The sequence below is a fragment of the Anabas testudineus genome, chromosome 10 (assembly GCF_900324465.2).
Source record: "Anabas testudineus chromosome 10, fAnaTes1.2, whole genome shotgun sequence".
NCBI lineage: Eukaryota > Metazoa > Chordata > Actinopteri > Anabantiformes > Anabantidae > Anabas > Anabas testudineus.
This window is the reverse complement of record NC_046619.1, coordinates 11,760,919-11,783,531: the sequence shown is the minus strand read 5'-3', so window position 1 is coordinate 11,783,531 and position 22,613 is coordinate 11,760,919. Positions and strand designations below refer to the sequence as shown.

The window sequence follows — 22,613 nt, the reverse complement described above, 5'->3', positions numbered from 1 at the left end:
TATGAAATAACCAGCGGCCTTGATGAAAAGATACAAACATTTAAGATGATAATGTTAACACTTTGATTTAACATTTAACTAGACCAGATCTCTTTTGAGATTATGTGACATGACAACTCATGGACACTTTCAGCACCTTGGACAGCGACACGGTGGCGCTGCTCATAAGTCTGGACTTCTACTTTGTTTGAAATAGTTTATAAAAACACATAGAAAGTACGGAAAAAATATTAAATATATCACTCACCAAAGTTGACATCTGAGAGCAGTTGCCTGACATCTGTCTTTCCACCTGTAGTGTATCAGTTTCAGCCCCATCCACACTCACTAAACTTTCACTCATCGGTGGCATATATTTAATGTCACTCTTTCTGGAGTCTGTGGTCCTGCACACCTCGTAATTGTACACGTGTTGCAGAGTTCCTGTCCCCAAAGTGTCTGAGTAACGTGGTGGATAATATGGAATCACAGGGAGGTTGGACTGATACAGGACGCGAGACTGTCTCCACCTGTAGATTTTGACTGATATAATAACCACTAAACACGTGATGAACAGGAAGGAAACTACAGCCAGAGCCAACACTAAGTAAAAAGTCAGGTTGTCATTGTACTCCTTGTCGTGTGGAAAGTCCGTGAACTCCGACAGCACTTCAGGGAAGCTGTCCGCCACCGCCACGTTAACTACGACTGTAGCTGAACGAGAGGGCTGCCCGTTGTCCTCCACTATGACAGTGAGTCTTTGTTTGACTGCATCTTTATCAGTCACTTGGCGGATAGTTCTTATTTCTCCATTCTGTAAGCCCACTTCAAACAGCGCCCTGTCTGTGGCTTTCTGCAGTTTATACGAGAGCCAGGCATTCTGTCCAGAGTCCACATCAACAGCCACCACTTTAGTCACCAGATAGCCCACATCTGCTGAACGAGGCACCATTTCAGCCACCATAGAGCCACCAGTCTGGACTGGGTACAGAACCTGAGGAGGGTTGTCGTTCTGATCCTGCACTATTATTTTAACTGTAGCCACTGAACTCAGCGGAGGGGATCCAGCATCTCGTGCAGTTATATTAAATTCAAACGACTTCATTTGTTCATAATCAAAAGACCTCACTGCATGTATCACACCGTTTTCTGAATTGACTGACACTAATGAAGACAATGGAGCCCCATTAATGTCTTTCTCCTCCAAAAAATAAGAAATTCGGGCGTTTTGACCCCAGTCTGCATCAGAAGCACTGACAGTAAACACAGAGAATCCAGGAGAGTTATTCTCTGGTACAGTCTTACTATATTCCGCTTCATCAAATTTGGGTGGGCTATCATTTATGTCAGACACCTTTACATTGATGTTTTTACTGCTAGACAGAGGTGGAGAACCTTGGTCTGAAACTGTTATGGTGATATTATACTCAGAAATACTTTCTCTGTCTAAGAAGTTGTCTGTAACTATGGTATAATAACCAGTTAATGAAGACTCGATTTTGAAAGGTACGTCAGAATTAATGGAACATTTAACAACACCGTTAACATCAGAGTCTTCATCATCGACATTAACAACAGCTATAGTTGTACCTGGGGGAGAATCCTCGGATATGGAGTTGGAAAATGACATAAGCTGAATTGTAGGTATGTTGTCATTTTCATCAATTACTTGAATGATAACTTTGCACGTGTCTGTATATCCCCCGTGGTCACTAGCCTGCACGTTCAGTTGATAAGACTTAGATTTTTCATAATCCAGTTTACCTGCTACTTTAATCTCTCCAGTTTTAACGTTTACTTCAAAGAGCTGCTTCGTTTCTTTTGCAGTGCGAGCTATGGAATAAGTCACTTCACCATTGATTCCTTTATCTGCGTCATTTGCAGTAACGGTGGTCACCACTGTTCCTTCAGGAGAATTTTCTTTGACATCTGCTTTATAAACAGCCTGGTTACACACTGGAGCATTATCGTTAGCATCTAGCACAGTGATATGAATACGCACTGTCCCTGATCTATGTGGTTCGCCGCCATCTGACGCAACCAACACCAGAGTGTGAGTCTCTTCTCTCTCTCGGTCTAACGGGGTTTGTAAAACCATTTCAACTAAACTGCCTCCATCAGGTTGGTTCTGCACTTCTAATATGAAGTGATCTGTGGGTTTAAGTGTGTATTTCTGAATATCATTTATTCCCACATCGGGGTCGTCTGCACTCTCCAAAGAGAAGCGAGTCCCCACTGCAGCATTTTCAACCATTTTCAAATATATTTCATCCTTTGGGAACGACGGACTGTTGTCGTTAATGTCAATCACCTCCACTGTGACTCGGTAAAGCTGGATTGGATTTTCTAAAATGACCTCGAAACTAAAGCTACAGGGCGTCGTCTTTTCACAAAGCTCTTCTCGGTCAATTCGCTCTTTAATCACAAGCGTGCCTTTGTCTCGGTTTAAATCAACATACTGTCTGTTTCCTTTCGTAATAATACGAGCTTTACCTGACATGAGCCTCGCAACATCCAAACCTAAATCTCTAGCAATGTTTCCAACATAGGATCCTTCGGCCTGCTCCTCTGGTATTGAATACCGAGCCTGTCCAGTCACTGCGCTCAGCTTGAGCAGACAAAGAATAACAAGCAGAGCTTGACATCGGCCTCTTTCAGCGAGTCTCCACATCGAAGTCATCATGAATCCTACAGCTGCAGGAGCAGGTATCCTTTTCAGTAAAAACCTGACGACATATATTCCATCAACTGAACAGGTAATGCTGTTTTCCGAATACAAAATCCACTGTGTAGTCCGTCTCCTAAGCAGGCAGTAAAACACTGAACGGAGTTAAAGGGGTGAAGTGCTGCACCGCCTATTGGACACTTTGTCAGTCATGTATCAACAGCGGCGCTCAGAGACCATACAAGGTATTGTATCAGGTGACCATATTTGACCATATTAGAGAGAACAGTTTAAATACTGCATCCAAACCACAGATTTCAGTTTTGTATTCAACATGGTATAAAACTCTACATGAGACCAGAAAGGCTATGAAGTAATCAGCGGCATTGAAGAAAACATAAATACGCTTTAGATGATAATGTCAACACTTTGATTTAACATTTAACTAGAGCAGAACTCTTTTGAGATTATGTGACATGACAACTCATGGACACTTTCAGCACCTTGGACAGCGACACAGTGGCGCTGCTTATAAGTCTGGACTTCTACTTTGTTTGAAATAGTTTATAAAAACACATAGAAAGTACAGAAAAAAATATGAAATATATCACTCACCAAAGTTGACATCTGAGAGCAGCTGCCTGACATCTGTCTGTCCACCTGTAGTGTATCAGTTTCAGCTCCATCCACACTCACTAAACTTTCACTCATCGGTGGTATATATTTAACGTCACTCTTTCTGGAGTCTGTGGTCCTGCACACCTCGTAATTGTACACGTGTTGCAGAGTCCCTGTCCCCAAAGTGTCTGAGTAACGTGGTGGATAATATGGAATCACAGGGAGGTTGGCCTGATACAGGACGCGAGACTGTCTCCACCTGTAGATTTTGACTGATATAATAACCACTAAACACGTGATGAACAGGAAGGAAACTACAGCCAGAGCCAAGACTAAGTAAAAAGTCAGGTTGTCATTGTACTCCTTGTCGTGTGGAAAGTCCGTGAACTCCGACAGCACTTCAGGGAAGCTGTCCGCCACCGCCACGTTAACTACGACTGTAGCTGAACGAGAGGGCTGCCCGTTGTCCTCCACTATGACAGTGAGTCTTTGTTTGACTGCATCTTTATCAGTCACTTGGCGGATAGTTCTTATTTCTCCATTCTGTAAGCCCACTTCAAACAGCGCCCTGTCTGTGGCTTTCTGCAGTTTATACGAGAGCCAGGCATTCTGTCCAGAGTCCACATCAACAGCCACCACTTTAGTCACCAGATAGCCCACATCTGCTGAACGAGGCACCATTTCAGCCACCATAGAGCCGCCAGTCTGGACTGGGTACAGAACCTGAGGAGGGTTGTCGTTCTGGTCCTGCACTATTATTTTAACTGTAGCCACTGAACTCAGAGGAGGGGATCCAGCATCTCGTGCAGTTATATTAAATTCAAACGACTTCATTTGTTCATAATCAAAAGACCTCACTGCATGTATCACACCGTTTTCTGAATTGACTGACACTAATGAAGACAATTGTGCCCCATTAATGTCTTTCTCTTCCAGAAAATAAGAAATTCGGGCGTTTTGACCCCAGTCTGCATCAGAAGCACTGACAGTAAACACAGAGAATCCAGGAGAGTTATTCTCTGGTACAGTCTTACTATATTCCGCTTCATCAAATTTGGGTGGGCTATCATTTATGTCAGACACCTTTACATTGATGTTTTTACTGCTAGACAGAGGTGGAGAACCTTGATCTGAAACTTTTATGGTGATATTATACTCAGAAATACTTTCTCTGTCTAATATGTTGTCTGTAACTATGGTATAATAACCAGTTAATGAAGACTCGATTTTGAAAGGTACGTCAGAATTAATGGAACATTTGACAACACCGTTAACATCAGAGTCTTCATCATCGACATTAACAACAGCTATAGTTGTACCTGGGGGAGAATCCTCGGATATGGAGTTGGAAAATGACATAAGCTGAATTGTAGGTATGTTGTCATTTTCATCGATTACTTGAATGATAACTTTGCACGTGTCTGTGTATCCCCCGTAATCTCTAGCCTGCACGTTCAGTTGATAAGACTTAGATTTTTCAAAATCCAGTTTACCTGCTACTTTAATCTCTCCAGTTTTTACATTTAGTGAAAAAAGGTGCTTCGTTTCTTTTGCAGTGTGAGCTATGGAATAAGTCACTTCACCATTGATTCCTTTATCTGCGTCATTTGCAGTAACGGTGGTCACCACTGTTCCTTCAGGAGAATTTTCTTTGACATCTGCTTTATAAACAGCCTGGTTACACACTGGAGCATTATCGTTAGCATCTAGCACAGTGATATGAATACGCACTGTCCCTGATCTATGTGGTTCGCCGCCATCTGACGCAACCAACACCAGAGTGTGAGTCTCTTCTCTCTCTCGGTCTAACGGGGTTTGTAAAACCATTTCAACAAATCTGCCTCCATCAGGTTGGTTCTGTACTTCTAGTTTGAAATGATCTGTGGGTTTAAGTGTGTATTTCTGAATATCATTTATTCCCACATCGGGGATCGTCAGCACTCTCCAAAGAGAAGCGAGTCCCCACTGCAACACTTTCAGCAATTTCCAAATGAATTTCATCCTTTGGGAACGATGGACTGTTGTCGTTAATGTCAATCACCTCCACTGTGACTCGGTAAAGCTGGATTGGATTTTCTAAAATGACCTCGAAACTAAAGCTACAGGGCGTCGTCTTTTCACAAAGCTCTTCTCGGTCAATTCGCTCTTTAATCACAAGCGTGCCTTTGTCTCGTTTTAAATCAACATACTGTCTGTTTCCTTTCGTAATAATACGAGCTTTACCTGACATGAGCCTCGCAACATCCAAACCTAAATCTCTAGCAATGTTTCCAACATAGGATCCTTCGGCCTGCTCCTCTGGTATTGAATACCGAGCCTGTCCAGTCACTGCGCTCAGCTTGAGCAGACAAAGAATAACAAGCAGAGCTTGACATCGGCCTCTTTCAGCGAGGATCCACATCGAAGTCATCATAAATCCTACAGCTGCAGGAGCAGGTATCCTTTTCAGTAAAAACCTGATGACATAAATTCCATCAACTGAACAGGTAATGCTGTTTTCCGAATAAAAAATCCACTGTGTAGTCCGTCTCCTAAGCAGGCAGTAAAACACTGAACGGAGTTAAAGGGGTGAAGTGCTGCACCGCCTATTTGACACTTTGTCAGTCATGTATCAACAGCGGCGCTCAGAGACCATACAAGGTATTGTATCAGGTGACCATATTTGACCATATTAGAGAGAACAGTTTAAATACTGCATCCAAGCCATAGATTTAAGTTTTGTATCCAACATGGTACAAAACTCTACATTTGACCAGAAAGTCTATGAAGTAATCAGCGGCATTGAAGAAAACATAAACACGTTTAAGATGATAATGTCAACACTTTGATTTAACATTTAACTAGAGCAGAACTCTTTTGAGATTATGTGACATGAAAACTCATGGACACTTTCAGAACCTTGGACAGCGACACAGTGGCGCTGCTTAAAAGTCTGGACTTCTACTTTGTTTGAAATAGTTTATAAAAACACATAGAAAGTACAGAAAAAAAATATGAAATATATCACTCACCAAAGTTGACATCTGAGAGCAGCTGCCTGACATCTGTCTGTCCACCTGTAGTGTATCAGTTTCAGCTCCATCCACACTCACTAAACTTTCACTCATCGGTGGCATATATTTAACGTCACTCTTTCTGGAGTCTGTGGTCCTGCACACCTCGTAATTGTACACGTGTTGCAGAGTCCCTGTCCCCAAAGTGTCTGAGTAACGTGGTGGATAATATGGAATCACAGGGAGGTTGGACTGATATAGGACGCGAGACTGTCTCCACCTGTAGATTTTGACTGATATAATAACCACTAAACACGTGATGAACAGGAAGGAAACTACAGCCAGAGCCAACACTAAGTAAAAAGTCAGGTTGTCATTGTACTCCTTGTCGTGTGGAAAGTCCGTGAACTCCGACAGCACTTCAGGGAAGCTGTCCGCCACCGCCACGTTAACTACGACTGTAGCTGAACGAGAGGGCTGCCCGTTGTCCTCCACTATGACAGTGAGTCTTTGTTTGACTGCATCTTTATCAGTCACTTGGCGGATAGTTCTTATTTCTCCATTCTGTAAGCCCACTTCAAACAGCGCCCTGTCTGTGGCTTTCTGCAGTTTATACGAGAGCCAGGCATTCTGTCCAGAGTCCACATCAACAGCCACCACTTTAGTCACCAGATAGCCCACATCTGCTGAACGAGGCACCATTTCAGCCACCATAGAGCCGCCAGTCTGGACTGGGTACAGAACCTGAGGAGGGTTGTCGTTCTGGTCTTGCACTATTATTTTAACTGTAGCCACTGAACTCAGAGGAGGGGATCCAGCATCTCGTGCAGTTATATTAAATTCAAACGACTTCATTTGTTCATAATCAAAAGACCTCACTGCATGTATGACACCGTTTTCTGAATTGACTGACACTAATGAAGACAATTGTGCCCCATTAATGTCTTTCTCTTCCAGAAAATAAGAAATTCGGGCGTTTTGACCGCAGTCTGCATCAGAAGCACTGACAGTAAACACAGAGAATCCAGGAGAGTTATTCTCTGGTACAGTCTTACTATATTCCGCTTCATCAAATTTGGGTGGGCTATCATTTATGTCAGACACCTTTACATTGATGTTTTTACTGCTAGACAGAGGTGGAGAACCTTGGTCTGAAACTGTTATGGTGATATTATACTCAGAAATACTTTCTCTGTCTAATATGTTGTCTGTAACTATGGTATAATAACCAGTTAATGAAGACTCGATTTTGAAAGGTACGTCAGAATTAATGGAACATTTGACAACACCGTTAACATCAGAGTCTTCATCATCGACATTAACAACAGCTATAGTTGTACCTGGGGGAGAATCCTCGGATATGGAGTTGGAAAATGACATAAGCTGAATTGTAGGTATGTTGTCATTTTCATCGATTACTTGAATGATAACTTTGCACGTGTCTGTATATCCCCCGTGGTCACTAGCCTGCACGTTCAATTGATAAGACTTAGATTTTTCATAATCCAGTTTACCTGCTACTTTTATTTCTCCAGATTTAACATTAATTTGAAAAAGTTGTTTAGAATCTTTTGCGATGTGAGGGATAGAATAAGTCACTTCACCATTGATTCCTTTATCTGCGTCATTTGCAGTAACGGTGGTCACCACTGCTCCTTCAGGAGAATTTTCTTTGACATCTGCTTTATAAACAGCCTGGTTACACACTGGAGCATTATCGTTAGCATCTAGCACAGTGATATGAACACGCACTGTCCCTGATCTATGTGGTTCGCCGCCATCTGACGCAACCAACACCAGAGTGTGAGTCTCTTCTCTCTCTCGGTCTAACAGGGTTTGTAAAACCATTTCAACTAATCTGCCTCCATCAGGTTGGTTCTGTACTTCCAGTTTGAAATGATCTGTAGGTTTAAGTGTGTATTTCTGAATATCATTTATTCCAACATCATGGTCGTCAGCAGTAGCCAAAGAGAAGCGAGTCCCCACTGCAACACTTTCAACAATTCTCAAGTGAATTTCATCCTTTGGGAACGATGGACTGTTGTCGTTAATGTCAATCACCTCCACTGTGACTCGGTAAAGCTGGATTGGATTTTCTAAAATGACCTCGAAACTAAAGCTACAGGGCGTCGTCTTTTCACAAAGCTCTTCTCGGTCAATTCGCTCTTTAATCACAAGCGTGCCTTTGTCTCGGTTTAAATCAACATACTGTCTGTTTCCTTTCGTAATAATACGAGCTTTACCTGACATGAGCCTCGCAACATCCAAACCTAAATCTCTAGCAATGTTTCCAACATAGGATCCTTCGGCCTGCTCCTCTGGTATTGAATACCGAGCCTGTCCAGTCACTGCGCTCAGCTTGAGCAGACAAAGAATAACAAGCAGAGCTTGACATCGGCCTCTTTCAGCGAGGATCCACATCGAAGTCATCATGAATCCTACAGCTGCAGGAGCAGGTATCCTTTTCAGTAAAAACCTGACGACATAAATTCCATCAACTGAACAGGTAATGCTGTTTTCCGAATACAAAATCCACTGTGTAGTCCGTCTCCTAAGCAGGCAGTAAAACACTGAACGGAGTTAAAGGGGTGAAGTGCTGCACCGCCTATTGGACACTTTGTCAGTCATGTATCAACAGCGGCGCTCAGAGACCATACAAGGTATTGTATCTGGTGTACTGGCACCGTAATGATTTAAATAATCGTTTTAGTCTTTCATAAAATATGTAGAAATTTAAATTCTACATAGCCACACAAAGCATCAAGCATACACGTACAAGTTGACCAGCTCCATGAAAACATCTTGATTTTGAAATGATAGAGAAATGTAATTAAAAACGTTTACTCATAAGATAAAGTCTGTGTTCTGTTTAAACCCTGATGATTTTAATAACAAGTGACAACATTTTGAATCAAAGCTCAATGCCCTATAAATAGCACTGAAATCTAAGTACTGAGTTGAATATATACCTGGTACGCGGGGGGAGAAATTATCATCTGTGAATTTGTCATTGTCATGGGTTCATTTTGTATTTTGTCTCCTGGAAATTTTGCATACAGTTGCTACTTCGGGAATCCCGCTAACTTATACTCACGCATATTAAGAGCATTAATTTATCGAGGTATGAAAAAGTCAAAAAGCAAAACAAAGAAGAGCTTAGTTGTTTGTTGTAGTTCTGCTGAACTAAACTTCCTGTACTGTATATATGTTTGCGAAAATTACCTCCAAGGCTGTGTTAGCGTTGATTTATTGCTTATTGGCTTTGTATACGTAGTTAAAATTGAATCTTTTTTTTAAGCCACTTGTACCATAGATACGGTTCAGAAGTTTGCTTTAAAAGTAAACCATCGATTGTTTCCAGAACCATGGACAGCGATACTAATACGCTACTGGGAGATGTGTTTCTGCGTGTGCTCTAAATCGTTTAAGTAGTCACAATGAGAAAATGCTTAAAGAAATGTGAAACGTGTTACTCACCAAAGTAGACATTTGAGAACAGTAGCCTGACAGATGCTTGTCCACCTGCGGTGTATCAGCTCCAGCTCCATCCACACTCACTAAACTTTCACTCATCGGTGGCATATATTTAACGTCACTCTTTCTGGAGTCTGTGGTCCTGCACACCTCGTAATTGTACACGTGTTGCAGAGTCCCTGTCCCCAAAGTGTCTGAGTAACGTGGTGGATAATATGGAATCACAGGGAGGTTGGACTGATACAGGACGCGAGACTGTCTCCACCTGTAGATTTTGACTGATATAATAACCACTAAACACGTGATGAACAGGAAGGAAACTACAGCCAGAGCCAACACTAAGTAAAAAGTCAGGTTGTCATTGTACTCCTTGTCGTGTGGAAAGTCCGTGAACTCCGACAGCACTTCAGGGAAGCTGTCCGCCACCGCCACGTTAACTACGACTGTAGCTGAACGAGAGGGCTGCCCGTTGTCCTCCACTATGACAGTGAGTCTTTGTTTGACTGCATCTTTATCAGTCACTTGGCGGATAGTTCTTATTTCTCCATTCTGTAAGCCCACTTCAAACAGCGCCCTGTCTGTGGCTTTCTGCAGTTTATACGAGAGCCAGGCATTCTGTCCAGAGTCCACATCAACAGCCACCACTTTAGTCACCAGATAGCCCACATCTGCTGAACGAGGCACCATTTCAGCCACCATAGAGCCGCCAGTCTGGACTGGGTACAGAACCTGAGGAGGGTTGTCGTTCTGGTCCTGGATCAGTATTTTCACAGTCACATTACTAGTGAGTGGAGGAGAGCCTCCATCCTGCGCTTTGACGGTGAATACAAGCTGTTTGATCTGTTCATAATCAAATGATCGAACTGCATGTATCACTCCGCTTTCTGCATTAACCGACACACAACGAGAAACCGGAGACCCGTCAAAATCTGAATCATCCAGAATATAAGATATACGGGAGTTTTGGTTTTCATCAGGATCTTTTGCCATAACAGTAAGAAGAGAAACACCCGGAGAGTTATTCTCTCTTATAAGTGCACTGTAAACACTTTGTGAAAAGACAGGAGCATTATCGTTCACATCAGAAACCTTCAAGTTAAATGTTCTCCTCGTTGAAAGAGGAGGTGTTCCTCTATCTGTCGCAACAACAGTAATATTGTATTCTGAAATAGTTTCACGATCTAAGACAGAGTCTGTTATTAAAGTATAGTAGTTTCTTAAATTAGATTTTACTTTAAAAGGAGCATTATGCTCAATTCTACATGTTACCTGTCCGTTATCACTTGAATCCAGGTCTTTCACATTTATAATGCCAACAGTTGTGCCAAGAGGGGAGTCTTCTGATACAGGACTGGTAAATGACATGACGCTTATGACAGGGGCGTTATCATTGACATCAATTACTTCAATTACCACTTTACTTGAATCCGTTAAACCTCCCTGATCTTTCGCATCGATTCTGAGCTCATACTTTTTATCCTTTTCAAAATCGATGGGGCCAGAAACAGATAATACTCCAGACTCTTCATCTATGGACAACAGATCAGCTATGTTGCTCTTTACGTTTGATATTGAATATGTGATGTAACCATTGGAGCCACTGTCTGCGTCTGTAGCATTAACGGTAACAATGTTAGTGCCCCTTGCTGCGTTTTCTATCACTGTGGCTTTATAAACTGACTGGTTGAAGACGGGAGCATTATCATTTGCATCTAACACTGTTATATCAATATTTACTGTGCCAGATCTCTGCGGAGTGCCACCATCTACTGCTATAAGCTTTAAAGAGAGATGGGGAACGTCCTCTCTGTCTAACTGCTTCTGAAGAACCATCTCTGCATATTTACTCCCGTCTGGATTTACATGCTGCTTCAAAACGAAATTATCGTTTGACGTTAAAACGTAATTCTGCAAAGCATTGACGCCAACATCAGGATCTTCTGCACTGTCCAGCACAAATTTCGCTCCAAGATTAGCGGACTCGCTAATCTCCAACACAATGTCTGATTTCTTGAATACTGGAGGATGATCATTCACGTCCAACACTTCAATCGTTACATGGTGTAGCTCCATGGGATTTTCTAGAATTATTTCAAAGCTGAAGCTACATGGTGTTATGTCTCCACAGAGCTGCTCTCGGTCTATTCTCTCGTTCACGACTAGAATCCCTTTGTCTGTCTTCAGCTCGGTGTACTGGATGTTTTCTCCGGTCACGATACGGGCCCGACCGGAGCGCAGCCTTTTCAGATCCAAACCAAGGTCCTGTGCTACATTACCGATTAGGGAGCCTTTCTTCATCTCCTCTGGTATAGAGTAACGAATCTGACACGTTACGACATTAAAAACGTAAAGCAAGACAATAATCATCATCCACTGAGGTCCGAAACACAAACGCCATTTGCAGAGCAGGTGATGATACGCCATGTCGAAAAGCGACGTTTAACAAAGATTAAAGATCCAGCGATGTCTTTACGGAAACATCTAATGTTTCAGTTCGGTAAGATCCACGTATACATTAAAAAAGAAACTAAATCGCTGCACCCGAAAAATGCTTTTCCTTTCCGACTGACATATGTGTAATAGACCGTCCACGCCTACTTCAATGTGATGTTACAAAGAAAAACCCTAAACTGCAACAGAGAGGCTGTGGGAGGACTTGAAATTCTTATTCAACAGCGTCACTTAGAGTTCAAAACGTGAACATCAAACCCTATCATGCAATAAAAAACACCACAGCAATGAAACACGATTGGCATTAATATCCGCACTATGAGGTAAACTGCATTCATAAGAATAATAATTATAATAATCATAATAATCAGTATTATTATTGTTAGTATAAAAAAAATAAGGCAGAATATTTCTTAGGGCAAGGTAAACATTTAGAAAAAAATAAACGAGGAAAGAGAAATAATTTGGTTGTGTGGCCCTGAAAATAAGGCTGACATATTATTCATTAAGCAGCAACAAACTACCTACTACAATGTTTGAGATAAATGTAACAATGTCTTGAAAACAAAATACTTTATCCAATGCGTCTCACCTCTAGAGGAGAGTCTGGTTCATCCAGGATGCTCTTTTCATTCTGTATCCGCTGCATCGTCCCTGTTGAACTGGGGTCCATTATCAGCACGTTCTGACTACCAGCTCTGCCGAACTTACAGTCACTCTTTCTGGAGTCTGTGGTCCTGCACACCTCGTAATTGTACACGTGTTGCAGAGTCCCTGTCCCCAAAGTGTCTGAGTAACGTGGTGGATAATATGGAATCACAGGGAGGTTGGACTGATACAGGACGCGAGACTGTCTCCACCTGTAGATTTTGACTGATATAATAACCACTAAACACGTGATGAACAGGAAGGAAACTACAGCCAGAGCCAACACTAAGTAAAAAGTCAGGTTGTCATTGTACTCCTTGTCGTGTGGAAAGTCCGTGAACTCCGACAGCACTTCAGGGAAGCTGTCCGCCACCGCCACGTTAACTACGACTGTAGCTGAACGAGAGGGCTGCCCGTTGTCCTCCACTATGACAGTGAGTCTTTGTTTGACTGCATCTTTATCAGTCACTTGGCGGATAGTTCTTATTTCTCCATTCTGTAAGCCCACTTCAAACAGCGCCCTGTCTGTGGCTTTCTGCAGTTTATACGAGAGCCAGGCATTCTGTCCAGAGTCCACATCAACAGCCACCACTTTAGTCACCAGATAGCCCACATCTGCTGAACGAGGCACCATTTCAGCCACCATAGAGCCGCCAGTCTGGACTGGGTAGAGAACCTGAGGAGGGTTGTCGTTCTGGTCCTGGATCAGTATTTTCACTGTCACATTACTAGTGAGTGGAGGAGAGCCTCCATCCTGTGCTTTGACCACCAGCTGAAGCTCTTTAATTTGTTCATAATCAAAAGAGCGAACGGCGCTAATAACTCCAGTCTCAGAGTTTAAAGACACATAACTAGAAACTGGACTACCATTGACTTGAACGTCCTCTAAAAGATATGAGACTCTGGCGTTTTGATTCCAGTCAGAGTCCCGTGCACTGACAGCAAATATAGAAAATCCTGGGGAATTATTTTCTGTGATATAAGCAGAGTAACTGTTTTTGTCAAATACTGGTGCGTTGTCATTTACGTCGGAGATTTTAAGATGCAATTTAGTTGAGCTGGAAAGAGGAGGAGAGCCAAAATCTCTGGCTGTGATCGTTATGTTATATTCGGAGACAGATTCCCTATCGAAATGTTGATCTGAGACTAAATTGTAATAGTTTGTGAGAGACGATTCTATTTTAAAGGGAACTGTGCCATCTATAGAACATCGTATTTGTCCATTTTTCTCAGAATCCGCATCTTTTATGTTCAAAATAGCAACTGTCGTACCAGGATGTGCGTCTTCAGATACCGGGCTAGAAAATGACATTATATTTATAACTGGAGGATTGTCATTAACATCAACAACCTCAAAAATAACCTTACTTGTTCCAGTTAGACCACCCTGGTCCTTTGCCTCCACTCTCACCTCGTACTTTCTGTCCTTTTCATAGTCTAATTGACCAGAAACAGATATTAAACCTGTGTTTTCATCAATACTGAATATATCTGCTGCACTTCCTTTCATTTTAGACAAACTGTATGTAATGACTCCATTTGAACCGCTGTCAGCGTCTGTGGCATTTACTGTGATGACGTTAGTGCCTTTCATTGTGTTTTCCATCACAGATTCTTTATACACAGACTGGCTGAAAACTGGAGCGTTATCATTAGCGTCTAAGATAGTGACATCTATATTTACTGTACCAGATTTCTGCGGTGTTCCTCCGTCCACTGCGATCAGTTTTAAAGACAGATGCGGATGTTGTTCTCTGTCTAAAGGTTTCTGAAGCACCATTTCCACATATTTGCTTCCATCTGGATTTGCATGTTGCTTCAATATAAAATTATCGTTTGGTGATAAAACATAATGTTGCAGCGCGTTTTGGCCCGCATCAAGATCCTCAGCACTCTGCAGTGGAAACTGCACACCCACTACAGCTGATTCACTTATTTCAAAACGGATTGGTCTCTCTTTATTTGGAAAAACGGGAGCGTGATCGTTTATATCCAAAACCTCAACAGTTATTCTGTGTAACTCCATGGGATTTTCTAAAATCACCTCAAAGCTGAAGCTACATGGTGTTATGTCTCCACAGAGCTGCTCTCGGTCTATTCTCTCGTTCACGACTAGAATCCCTTTGTCCGTCTTCAGCTCGGTGTACTGGATATTTTCTCCGGTCACGATGCGAGCCCGACCGGAGCGCAGCCTTTTCAGATCCAATCCAAGGTCCTGTGCTACATTACCAATAACAGAGCCTTTCTTCATCTCCTCTGGTATAGAATACCGGATCTGACCACCGACCATGTTAACTACATGAAGCAGCACCAACACCACCCCTATGTGCCGTCGTAATCCGTAAAACGATCGCCATCTTAGGTAAGTGTGGGTGGAAGATCTTCCAAGTCCCATTATTGAAAATCAAGGACGGTTATGTGTATCCAGTTGATATGATGACAAGTCAGGCCTCTTAGTCTTTTGTGATTACAGCTAAAAACGTTTTTACCGTTTACGCGCAGGTCTGTCAGACCATGTCCGCCTCAAGCCTCATCTAAATACAGTGAGTTCACTTCTCTTTGCTGACAGGCAGATGGTGGACTGAATGACGAAACAGCACAGACAATCTTATATTAACCAACAGCGTCCCATAGAGTCTAAAAAGTGAATGTCAAACAATATCTCTGCCTCATGCGTAGATCACACTTGGACAACTTTCAATATTGTATTAAGACTTGTTTTGAGTAAAATAATCTGTGCAAAGTAAAGTATTAATTGAACATATCATATTATTAACAACTAACTTAGACTAAGTATAATATTTCAGAAATAATCAACGTTTCAATTGCTAAACCATATTAAGAAGCATTTACAATAATTTGATGGTTGACACAATTTTCAGTAACTGTTGTAATAGTTAAGCAGAGTGATATGAAACACGTCTTTACATAACAATTAAACAGTGGGACGAATTCAACCTTAAAATATAGTAATAAAAAATGCAAAATAATTAATAAATAAAATTACATTTCTATTTTTGAAGGATTGAGAGAGACTGATATTATGTGTGTCGCTGTTATTCACATTTTCATCTTGCAGCAGCACTTTATGACAGGTGGGGACAAAATCTAACAGTTGACTAAACCGTTATTCTGCCAAGTTAAGTTTTAGGATTAGTAATGAAAAAATAGTACCAGCAAGACAGCATAGCTTAAAGAATAAAGTTCGTACTCAATTCGTTTAGGAGCTTATGTTTTTCAAAGCCGTGTCTATGGTTCATCTGTGATACATGAACAGGAGCAGCTTTTCTATAAAGTGATGTAAAACGAGACCCTGTCCATGGTGCTGAAAATACTGACATGAAATGCTATTGTCCTGATGAAAGCAACTTAACACGGACAAACATGAGAGACGAGCATTTAACTAACCTCTAGAGGAGAGTCTGGTTCATCCAAGATGCTCTTTTCACTCTGTATCCGCTGCATGGTCCCTGTTGAACTGGGGTCCATTATCAGCACGTTCTGACTACCAGCTCTGCCGAACTTACAGTCACTCTTTCTGGAGTCTGTGGTCCTGCACACCTCGTAATTGTACACGTGTTGCAGAGTCCCTGTCCCCAAAGTGTCTGAGTAACGTGGTGGATAATATGGAATCACAGGGAGGTTGGACTGATACAGGACGCGAGACTGTCTCCACCTGTAGATTTTGACTGATATAATAACCACTAAACACGTGATGAACAGGAAGGAAACTACAGCCAGAGCCAACACTAAGTAAAAAGTCAGGTTGTCATTGTACTCCTTGTCGTGAGGAAAGTCCGTGAACTCCGACAGCACTTCAGGGAAGCTGTCCGCCACCGCCACGTTAACTACGACTGTAGCTGAACGAGAGGGCTGCCCGTTGTCCTCCACTATGACAGTGAGTCTTTGTTTGACTGCATCTTTATCAGTCACTTGGCGGATAGTTCTTATTTCTCCATTCTGTAAGCCCACTTCAAACAGCGCCCTGTCTGTGGCTTTCTGCAGTTTATACGAGAGCCAGGCATTCTGTCCAGAGTCCACATCAACAGCCACCACTTTAGTCACCAGATAGCCCACATCTGCTGAACGAGGCACCATTTCAGCCACCATAGAGCCGCCAGTCTGGACTGGGTACAGAACCTGAGGAGGGTTGTCGTTCTGGTCCTGGATCAGTATTTTCACAGTCACATTACTACTGAGTGGAGGAGAGCCTCCATCCTGCGCTTTGACCACCAGCTGAATCTCCTTAATTTGTTCGTAATCAAATGAACGCACCGCATGTAAAACCCCGGTTTCAGAGTTTATTGATACATAGCTAGATATGGGACTACCGCTGGTGTGTGTGTCTTCCAGGAAATAAGAGATTTTCGCATTCTGATTCCAGTCAGAGTCTTTCGCACTGAGAGTGGTGATGGACATTCCTGGAGAATTATTCTCTGTGACGTGAGCAAAATAAGAGTTTTTGTCGAACAGCGGCGCATTGTCGTTTACGTCAGAGATTTTAAGTTGTAACGTGACGGAGCTAGAAAGAGCAGGGGAGCCTGAGTCAGTCGCCAGTATTGTAATGGCGTATTCAGGGTTGGTTTCTCTGTCAAAATGCTGATCCGCTACCAAATTATAGTAACTCGTTATTGATGACTGGATTTTAAAAGGAAGCGTTTTGTCTATAACACACGTTATCTGTCCATTTTTCTCTGAATCAGCGTCTTTGACATTGATGACAGCTATTGTTGTACCGAGAGGGGCATCTTCTAATACAGTGTTGGAAAATGACATTATATTAATGACTGGATTATTGTCATTGACGTCATTAACATCTATTATAACTTTACTGGTCCCAGTCAAACCACCTCGATCTCTTGCTTCCAACCTGAGCTCGTACTTTTTCTCTTTTTCGTAGTCAATAAGCCCGGTAACTGAAATGACACCTGTGTTTTCATCTATACTAAATATATCCACTGAACTGCCTTTAATTTTGGAAAAACTAAATATGATTTCTCCGTTCGTCCCGATGTCTGCATCAGTTGCATTAACTGTTGTAATGTAAGTTCCCCTTGCAGCATTTTCTACAACAACGGCCCTGTAAACTGACTGATTGAACACAGGAGCATTATCGTTTACGTCTAAAACAGATACATTAATATTTACTGTACCAGATCTCTGTGGGTTTCCACCGTCTACAGCGATTACTTTCAGTTGGAGATTAGGGTGTTCCTCTCTGTCCAATGGCTTCTGGAGCACAAGTTCAGCATATTTACTACCGTCTGCATTTGCATGTTGTTTTAGAATAAAGTAATTATTCTGAGCTAGAATATAATTTTGCAGTGTGTTTAGTCCAACGTCAGAATCAACTGCGCTTTCAACAGGAAATTTTGCCCCAACTGTAGCAGATTCGCTCATTTCAAAATAGACGTCTTTGTTTGGAAAAAAGGGAGTATTATCATTTATATCTAAAATTTCTACAGTGACACGATGAAGCTCGATTGGATTTTCTAAAATGATTTCAAAGCTGAAGCTGCACGGTGTCACGTCCCCACAGAGCTGCTCTCGGTCTATTCTCTCGTTCACGACTAGAATCCCTTTGTCTGTCTTCAGCTCGGTGTACTGGATGTTTTCCCCACTCACGATGCGAGCATGGCCAGAACGCAGCCTTTTCAGATCCAGACCGAGGTCTTGTGCTATATTTCCAATCACAGAGCCCCTCTTCATCTCTTCTGGAATAGAATAGCGAATCTGGCCTTCAACTCGTTCACCCACCAAAGTAAGCAGAAGGAGAAATCTCACTTCCCATGGTAATATGCAACACAACCGCCATCTTACGTTTCTAGAGTAGAGTTGGCTTCGGGTGGTCATATCAGAAGCAAATGATCTCGACGTGTCCTCACTTGAAGAAAATTAATCAGGGTGTGTAATCCACCTAAAAAACTTAATGCGTGTAGATAACAACGTGCTCTTTATATGTTATATACACAAACGTATTAGAAATCGTCTCTTCGCGCCCTGTCCTCCCCACGAAAGACAGTATCTTCGCTGTCAGGCTCATGTAGGATAGTGAGCAAGAAAGAGGCTGGCTGTGAACACAAACATCGTTTTGCTGACCAACAGCGTCCCTTAGAGTCCAATCCCTGAACTTCTTTCACTGAGACAATGAGGGAAAAGTACTCCTCGAATGCCTCAATAGTTTGCTAATGCATTATGTTTAAAAGCCGGAGTCGGTTGTACAGTTGAAAGAACATCAGAAAACAATTCAAAGCAGCAATAACATCCCAAGAAATGGTGGACTGTTTGCAACATTAAATGATTTTTGACCAGCAATAGGAGACTATGATGTGTAAAATACAATATGTCGCTGTCCATGGTACTGAAACAAAAAGTATCTGGAATGCAGGATAAGTGACGGCGAAAAACAGCAAATATCTCCAAGACCAACTATGTAAAATAACATTCAATTAGATGTACTGATAAAGCAACTTTCAGTGTATGTTGTAAAGACTAACAAGAAATCACCCGATGAATCGAAAGTCGCAAGTTACATACTATCAACAAATATATCATCCATAATATAGATGTTTTAATTGTTTCAATGCTCAGTGCAACGACTTCAAGCTGTTATCCGACGTGATTAAAACAGGTGAGACAATAATGTCTATAAACAGGAAACTGGGGGTTCATGGGATGTGCAATACAGGGAACTATATGTATGATGATGGTGAAACTGAACTAACCTCTAGAGGAGAGTCTGGTTCATCCAGGATGCTCTTTTCATTCTGTATCCGCTGCATGGTCCCTGTTGAACTGGGGTCCATTATCAGCACGTTCTGACTACCAGCTCTGCCGAACTTACAGTCACTCTTTCTGGAGTCTGTGGTCCTGCACACCTCGTAATTGTACACGTGTTGCAGAGTCCCTGTCCCCAAAGTGTCTGAGTAACGTGGTGGATAATATGGAATCACAGGGAGGTTGGACTGATACAGGACGCGAGACTGTCTCCACCTGTAGATTTTGACTGATATAATAACCACTAAACACGTGATGAACAGGAAGGAAACTACAGCCAGAGCCAACACTAAGTAAAAGGTCAGGTTGTCATTGTACTCCTTGTCGTGTGGAAAGTCCGTGAACTCCGACAGCACTTCAGGGAAGCTGTCCGCCACCGCCACGTTAACTACGACTGTAGCTGAACGAGAGGGCTGCCCGTTGTCCTCCACTATGACAGTGAGTCTTTGTTTGACTGCATCTTTATCAGTCACTTGGCGGATAGTTCTTATTTCTCCATTCTGTAAGCCCACTTCAAACAGCGCCCTGTCTGTGGCTTTCTGCAGTTTATACGAGAGCCAGGCATTCTGTCCAGAGTCCACATCGACAGCCACCACTTTAGTCACCAGATAGCCCACATCTGCTGAACGAGGCACCATTTCAGCCACCATAGAGCCGCCAGTCTGGACTGGATACAGAACCTGAGGAGGGTTGTCGTTCTGGTCCTGGATCAGTATTTTCACAGTCACATTACTACTGAGTGGAGGAGAGCCTCCATCCTGGGCTTTGATGACTAATACCAGCTGTTTGATTTGCTCATAATCAAAAGAGCGTACTGCGTGTACTACTCCGCTTTCTGCATTTACAGAAACATAATCAGAAACTGGCGATCCACCGATATTAGTGTTCTCCAGAATATAAGATATACGAGAGTTTTGGTTCTCATCGGGGTCTTTTGCCCTCAGCGTCAGAACAGAGACACCTGGAGAGTTGTTCTCTACAATAAACGCATTGTAAAGACTTTTTGAAAACACTGGAGCATTGTCGTTCACATCAGAAACCTTTAAATTAAACGTTCTCTTCGTCGAGAGAGGAGGTATTCCTGCATCTGTAGCAATTACAGTGATGTTATACTCTGAAACACTTTCACGGTCCAAATGAGAATCTGTTACCAAAGTATAGTAGTTCCTTAAATTAGATTTAATTTTGAAAGGTGAGTTTTGTTCTAATTTACATGTTACCTGTCCGTTATCGCCTGAGTCAGAGTCTTTAACATTGATAATTCCAATAGTTGTACCAGGAGGGGAGTCTTCTGTCACTGGACTGGTGAATGACATGACGCTTAAAATAGGGGCGTTGTCATTGACATCAGTTACTTCGATGATCACTTTACTCAAATCTGTCAGCCCTCCTTGGTCTTTTGCCTCAATTCTCAGTTCATACTTTTTGTCTTTTTCATAATCAACAAAACCTGTTATCACGATAACACCAGTTTTTTCATTAATCATAAACAAATCATTTACAGCACTATTAAGATCTGAAAAATGATATGATACAATACTATTGGACCCGAAATCTGCGTCACTAGCATTCACAGTGATAACGTATGTGTCTCTGGGAGCGTTTTCCATCACTGTGGCTTTATATACAGATTGATTAAAGACTGGCGCATTATCATTGGCATCGAGAACATTAATATCTATGTTTACTGTACCAGATCTCTGCGGAGTTCCGCCGTCTACTGCTATGAGCTTCAGGGACAGGTTGGGGTTTGTCTCTCTGTCTAATGGCTTCTGAAGCACAATCTCTGCATATTTCTTTCCATCTGCACTCGACATTTGTTTTAAAGCAAAATTGTCATTATCAGTCAAAATATATTCTCTTAGTCCATTAACACCTACATCGAGATCTTCAGCACTTGTTAGTGGAAAACGAGAGCCAATATTAGCCGATTCACTAATTTCGAAATGCATGTTACTTCTTTTGAACGTGGGTGAATGATCATTAATGTCTGTTATTTCAACTGTAATTTGGTGTAGCTCCATTGGATTTTCTAAAATCACTTCAAAGCTGAAGCTACATGGTGTTATGTCTCCGCAAAGCTGCTCTCGGTCTATTCTCTCGTTCACGACTAGAATCCCTTTGTCTGTCTTCAGCTCGGTGTACTGGATGTTTTCTCCAGCCACGATACGAGCCCGACCAGAGCGCAGCCTTTTCAGATCCAAACCTAGATCTTGAGCTACATTACCGATTAGGGAGCCTTTCTTCATCTCCTCGGGGATTGAATATCGGATATGTCCATTGACCATAAAAATAAAACAAAAAAAGCAGACCAGAATCTGCCAAGTCTGTCCGCAGCCAAAGCGCCATTTTACGCATCGACTGTAAGGTAGTATTCCACAGGCCATAACAAAAGAAAAACAACAAAAATCCCCTCTACACCGATCCAAGCGTTACCTGACAAAAACTAAGTAGCACCACTGGAAATGAAATACTTTTATATATCTAAATCGAGAATTGAAAGAAAACGAGTATGTTTAGCTTCAGTGTCGACCCACATACTGCACACGATCTTCTTTGCTCCCTCAGGCCTCGGTAGGAAAGGAGGGGACTGTGTAATACTGTTAGACAGATTAGGTTCCACTGACCAACAGCGTCCCTTAGAGTCCGAAATCAGTAACACCATGCAACACAATTATATGTGTATATTATAATAGCAGTATATAGTGATTTGATTAGAATGTAAAAATACTAAAACACATCGTTCCAAAAGATTAAACATATCTCAAAACAACCTGAATCTTGCTTTCGGATTGTTATAAGTGTCATGCAATAGGCGCTAATAAGATTCGAGCAAATAAATAAAAACTGTATCAGGACATAAGCATCACAAATGTATTACATAAAGAAAATACTACGACAACTCAATGACAACTGGGTCGAATACAGGAAGAAAGAAAATTTTGGCAGATGTTCAAAGGGAGAAGTGAAAGGGACGGTTCTACCACGAGTATGATGCATTATCTGCT

At 42.0% G+C, this 22,613-nt stretch overlaps 5 protein-coding genes and 1 pseudogene across 13 annotated transcripts in view; all 6 read right to left on the bottom strand.

Annotated features, from left to right (window-relative positions):
- The window catches only part of LOC113160594 (protocadherin gamma-C5-like), a 228,525-nt gene that overhangs the window by 117,346 nt on the left and 88,566 nt on the right, over nucleotides 1-22,613 (bottom strand). The window contains exon 1 of one of the 9 annotated variants that reach the window (XM_026357923.1): nucleotides 9,733-12,223. The exons of 7 other annotated variants lie outside the window; for them this stretch is intronic. In XM_026357923.1, coding sequence (XP_026213708.1) covers nucleotides 9,733-12,153 — 2,421 coding nt within the window. In that variant the 5' untranslated portion in view covers nucleotides 12,154-12,223. Of the gene's footprint in view, nucleotides 1-247; nucleotides 2,755-9,732; nucleotides 12,224-22,613 lie in introns of those variants that run through there. One more of the 9 variants, XM_026357924.1, reaches the window with a different exon arrangement.
- Nucleotides 3,209-5,785, bottom strand: LOC113160866 (annotated as a pseudogene).
- Nucleotides 6,099-8,751, bottom strand: LOC113160864 (protocadherin gamma-A10-like). The gene is made up of 2 exons (XM_026358313.1): nucleotides 6,270-8,751; nucleotides 6,099-6,115 (listed from the first exon to the last, which is right to left on the bottom strand). Exons 1-2 carry the CDS (start codon nucleotides 8,686-8,688, stop codon nucleotides 6,099-6,101), a joined length of 2,436 nt encoding a protein of 811 aa, XP_026214098.1. The 5' UTR covers nucleotides 8,689-8,751.
- Nucleotides 12,755-15,350, bottom strand: LOC113160863 (protocadherin gamma-A3-like). The gene has a single exon (XM_026358312.1). It carries the CDS (start codon nucleotides 15,221-15,223, stop codon nucleotides 12,755-12,757), a length of 2,469 nt encoding a protein of 822 aa, XP_026214097.1. The 5' UTR covers nucleotides 15,224-15,350.
- LOC113160604 (protocadherin gamma-A10-like) lies at nucleotides 16,228-18,842 on the bottom strand. Its single transcript, XM_026357946.1, has one exon. It carries the CDS (start codon nucleotides 18,679-18,681, stop codon nucleotides 16,228-16,230), a length of 2,454 nt encoding a protein of 817 aa, XP_026213731.1. The 5' UTR covers nucleotides 18,682-18,842.
- Nucleotides 19,521-22,107, bottom strand: LOC113160861 (protocadherin gamma-A10-like). The gene has a single exon (XM_026358311.1). It carries the CDS (start codon nucleotides 21,990-21,992, stop codon nucleotides 19,521-19,523), a length of 2,472 nt encoding a protein of 823 aa, XP_026214096.1. The 5' UTR covers nucleotides 21,993-22,107.

What these genes read in the sequence shown, in the direction of transcription:
- LOC113160864 (XM_026358313.1), bottom strand. Translation starts at nt 8,688, where the DNA reads ATGATGACTTCGATGTGGATCCTCGCTGAAAGAGGCCGATGTCAAGCT.
- LOC113160863 (XM_026358312.1), bottom strand. Translation starts at nt 15,223, where the DNA reads ATGGGACTTGGAAGATCTTCCACCCACACTTACCTAAGATGGCGATCG.
- LOC113160604 (XM_026357946.1), bottom strand. Translation starts at nt 18,681, where the DNA reads ATGACCACCCGAAGCCAACTCTACTCTAGAAACGTAAGATGGCGGTTG.
- LOC113160861 (XM_026358311.1), bottom strand. Translation starts at nt 21,992, where the DNA reads ATGGCCTGTGGAATACTACCTTACAGTCGATGCGTAAAATGGCGCTTT.